At 31.7% G+C, this 3,941-nt stretch overlaps 1 protein-coding gene across 1 annotated transcript in view; it reads left to right on the top strand.

The window, feature by feature from the left end:
• Positions 1 to 2,636: 2,636 nt before the first annotated feature.
• The window catches only part of LOC117120817 (cytosolic iron-sulfur assembly component 2A-like), a 9,748-nt gene continuing 8,443 nt past the window's right edge, over positions 2,637 to 3,941 (top strand). The window contains exon 1 of the mRNA XM_033265893.1: positions 2,637 to 2,933. Coding sequence (XP_033121784.1) covers positions 2,828 to 2,933 — 106 coding nt within the window. The 5' untranslated portion in view covers positions 2,637 to 2,827. The remainder of the gene's footprint in view (positions 2,934 to 3,941) is intronic.

Genomic DNA, 3,941 nt, shown 5'->3' with positions numbered 1-3,941 from the left:
CTGTTTTTCCTAATTTCAAAAAATTGTAGTTAGTCAATTGATTTTTTATTTAGCCGTTTTTAAACAATAATTATACAGTCTTTGACACGGATACCACAAGTTTACAAACTGAGATGTTACTTCGACGCAATCTCGTCCTGACTTCATGATAATGATAAATTAAGTAAATCATGTTTGTGAAATAAAAATACTAAATAATGTTGTGTGTGCTTCCTATCTCCTTATTCCTGTTTGATCGTTAGTTAGATAATAGTATTTCCACTCACAATAGTGTAGTCACAATACTACTCGCACAAAAATTGAAATTCAAAAAGAGCAGAAAAGGAAAAACCTCTTATTGATTTTAAGTAGGCATACATTCAAAAAGACTATATAATTAATTGGAGAGACTGCTTTAGGTTTATCCATGAAGAAACATGGCTTATCATTTGTTTTTCATGGTTCGAAGCACAAGCTAATCATAGATAATAAATCATTAACTTTTTATGAATGTTAGTTTGCATGAAATATATAAGCAGGCATGATTATGATTACCAGTATAACTTGGAAAAAAAAAGGGGGCCCCAGCCGGCCCACGCTCCCTTTTTTTTTCAAAATGATTTTATATAGCAGTTTTATTCAAGCCTCGTCCCTGACGAGGCTTGAGCCTACGGCCACGAAGACTTCCTTTTTCTTTGCAATCCCCCCCCACCTCCACCCCCACTTTCCACAACGGATCGACGCCCTTGAAAACGGCAATAATATGACAATCAAAACGGCAATAGGCACATAGACCAAAATCAAGAGCAAGTTTTTGCTTTTTATCTTTTACACATCTATGACGAATTGTTGAGATGCCTTATTTTGTCTGTATTTTAAAGTTTTATTTATTTGAATGTTTAATGCTTTTATAATGTGTTTCCCTAAACATTATTGAATTAATTGTTTGTTGTTTTATTATTATTATTATTATTATTATTATTATTATTATTATTATTATTATTATTATTATTATTATTATTATTATTATTATTATTAATTATTATTATTATTATTTTTATTATTATTATTATTAATTATTATTATTTATTATTATTTATTATTATTATTATTATTATTATTATTATTATGTTTTTTCGCGTTTTTTTTAAACTTCTATAACATAAATGGTTTTAGCCTCATGTTTTCTTTTGGTTTTGTGTTTTGTACATTTTCATGGTTCTAATTGGATTTTATATGATTACATTGGAAATAAGTTTTACTTCTTATTGCCGTTTTGACTTATTGCCGTTTTGGTCCATTGCCTTTTTTTTTATTGCCGTTTTGACTAGTAAGCCATGTAGAACGTCCCAGGCATTTGCGAAGGCGGCAGCGAATAAAAAGCTAGGAAACGCGACCCACTACAAGTGGTTTAAGAGCGTCTTGTCAAGGCTCATAATTTTTTTTTATCTAATTATAATGTAATCCCCTATAAAATAGGCCTATATCTACTTCTAGAAGTTGCTTTTACATACATGTCTATAGGCCCTGTAATGTATCTGGGTCAGATTCACGGTTTGGGGTAGACTATTACAAAGTCCTTAATGATATACCAGCCAATTTAATTAAGGATTTTTGTAGTAAAATGTCTGTAAATCAATGAAAATAATTTTGCTGGTTAATAATAATAATAATAATAATATTTTATTTTTATTTTTTAATGATTTGGCCCGATTCAAGTTTCTTTCCTTTTTTTAAATTCTTTTATTTATTTATTTTTAAAAATTTTTGAGGTCGGATTTCTTGTATTTCAACTGATAAAATGTTTAAATTGTGAAGAAAAGATGTGTTGTTTTTAAAATGTTGCTATTCTAAGCTAACAACTATTTAATATGCAAAGCAATTTAATTTAAGTCGTATACTGTATTCAAGTTTTGTTATTTTAGGCCTATTTAAAACAAAATCATGAAGAAGAGTCGGTAATGAGAAAAGCTGGTGTCTAAAGTCTACGAGCCAACAAGCCACCGTTTGGGGGAGCTAATAATACAATGTTTTGATTGTGGCCTTTTTCACGAATCGGTAGACATAATGAAGTGATGACAAACACTGCGAATCAGCGGTGCGTAACCAACAGAAATAAGATAAGCTTTTGGGCTGATTTTCTGACATCATGTTATTTAAAATATCATAACTCCATAACGGGGCGTCGTATCCAAAAATGTTTTCCAGCAAAATGTTTTTAAAAGACTAATCTATACCACTATATGATTGAAAAAAATTGAAAAAATGTTTTTGACCTCTTAAATCAAGATGTAAAAAGAAAAGCCTATCCTAGTAGTGTATTAAAATAGGCCTATGCATTACAGTGCAGTAGCATAGGACTTTCGTGTTGTTACTGTTAGTAAGCGATAATATACAGATTTCTCTTATTATAAAGTACAAGTTATGTTTTATAAAGAGGTATAGCATAGTAAATCATGTTTTTAACACAGGGAAACTCTCATATGGTAACTAAAACAATGCTACTAGTTGAGAGTATTACTAGTACTACTGCACTGTAATGCATATACCTATTTTAATACACTACTGAGATAGGCTTTTCTTTTTAAACCTTGATTTCAGAGGTCAAAAAAAATTTTCAATTTCAATTTCAAATTTCAATCATATAGAGGTGTAGAATAGTCTTTTAAGAACATTTTACTGGAAACATTTTTTGGATACGGCGCTCCGTTATGGAGTTATGATTTTTTAAATAACATGATGTCAGAAAATCAGCCCAAAAGCTTATCTTATTTCTGTTGGTTACGCACCGCTGATTCGCAATGTTTGTCATCACTTCATGATGTCTACCGATTCGTAGCAATGTCTCATGTTTTCGTTCTTATTTTTTATAAACAAATTCAGAATGGCCTTCCCGCAAGGGGAAATTGTGGAAGGGGAGGTTAACTGTGAGGAATTGGCATTAGACGTGTTTGGTAAGTAGGTTAGGTCCTAGACCTAGCTAGGCCTGGTACCTAGGCCCAGCCTGTCGTACGTAGGACTAGGCCTAGTAGTAGGCAAGACCTTCGTGATCGCGTCGTCGGTTATCGAGGCTAGAGGCCTAGGTATACTTCCCCCACAGGCTAGCTCCTAAACTACAGTACTTAGTTAGGCCTAGGCCTAGTTCACCCAGGGTGGGTAGCTAGTCGGTTTCTTGTTACAGGAGGGAACTTTTTTTTGTAGCACCTTAGCATAATATATGTACAATATTCCATAGTTTGTATTTTGGTTGAGAAAATATTTTAAATGACAATTTAGGCCTAGGTAGGCCTAGATAAGGCAAGGAGGTATAAAAATAAGGAAGGGTGGGTAGCCGATCATTTCGGTCGCGCTTCGTTTCGGTCGCGCCTCATTTCGGTCGCGGTTTATTTCGAACAAATATATGGAGCGCCGAAGGAGTTGCGAAAACGCAAAATTTAATATGCCTAGGTCCTATATAATTATAATTAGTTAGTCAATTGGTTTATCATAGGCCTAAGTATTTTTTTCCCCGTTTTGCTATCTTTCTACTAACATATTTTTTTTCTTCCATGGAGTTTTAATAGTATGTGCTTCATGCTATTCTTTTTGTTGCGTTTTCGTACTATAATTTAATATTATGGTCAATAAAATGTATCTTTGATTTTAATTGAATGAATTGAATGTTGTTACTATCTGAAATCTATTTCAAAATTTAGTTAAAACAATAATCATTACATTATTTAATCCGATGTTTCTATACAATAAATTTATTTATTTTTCTTGCAGCTTCCAGAGTTTGGATAAAACAAACCAAGTGAATTGAGGGAAACACAATTAAAGAAATAACCAAATAATACACATATTATCATTCTTCACTTGAAATCTTTAGTTTTCTTTGATGTCCCTGCACAGTTCATGATTTTATATAGCATAAATGATATACCTAGAAACAACTATATATATATATATATATATATACTGTC

The sequence above is a fragment of the Anneissia japonica genome, unplaced genomic scaffold (assembly GCF_011630105.1).
Source record: "Anneissia japonica isolate Jap-2015-1 unplaced genomic scaffold, ASM1163010v1 scaffold287965_len1858130_cov191, whole genome shotgun sequence".
NCBI classification, from domain to species: domain Eukaryota; kingdom Metazoa; phylum Echinodermata; class Crinoidea; order Comatulida; family Comatulidae; genus Anneissia; species Anneissia japonica.
Note: the sequence above shows the minus strand (reverse complement) of the source record. Positions and strands in the feature narration are given on the sequence as shown.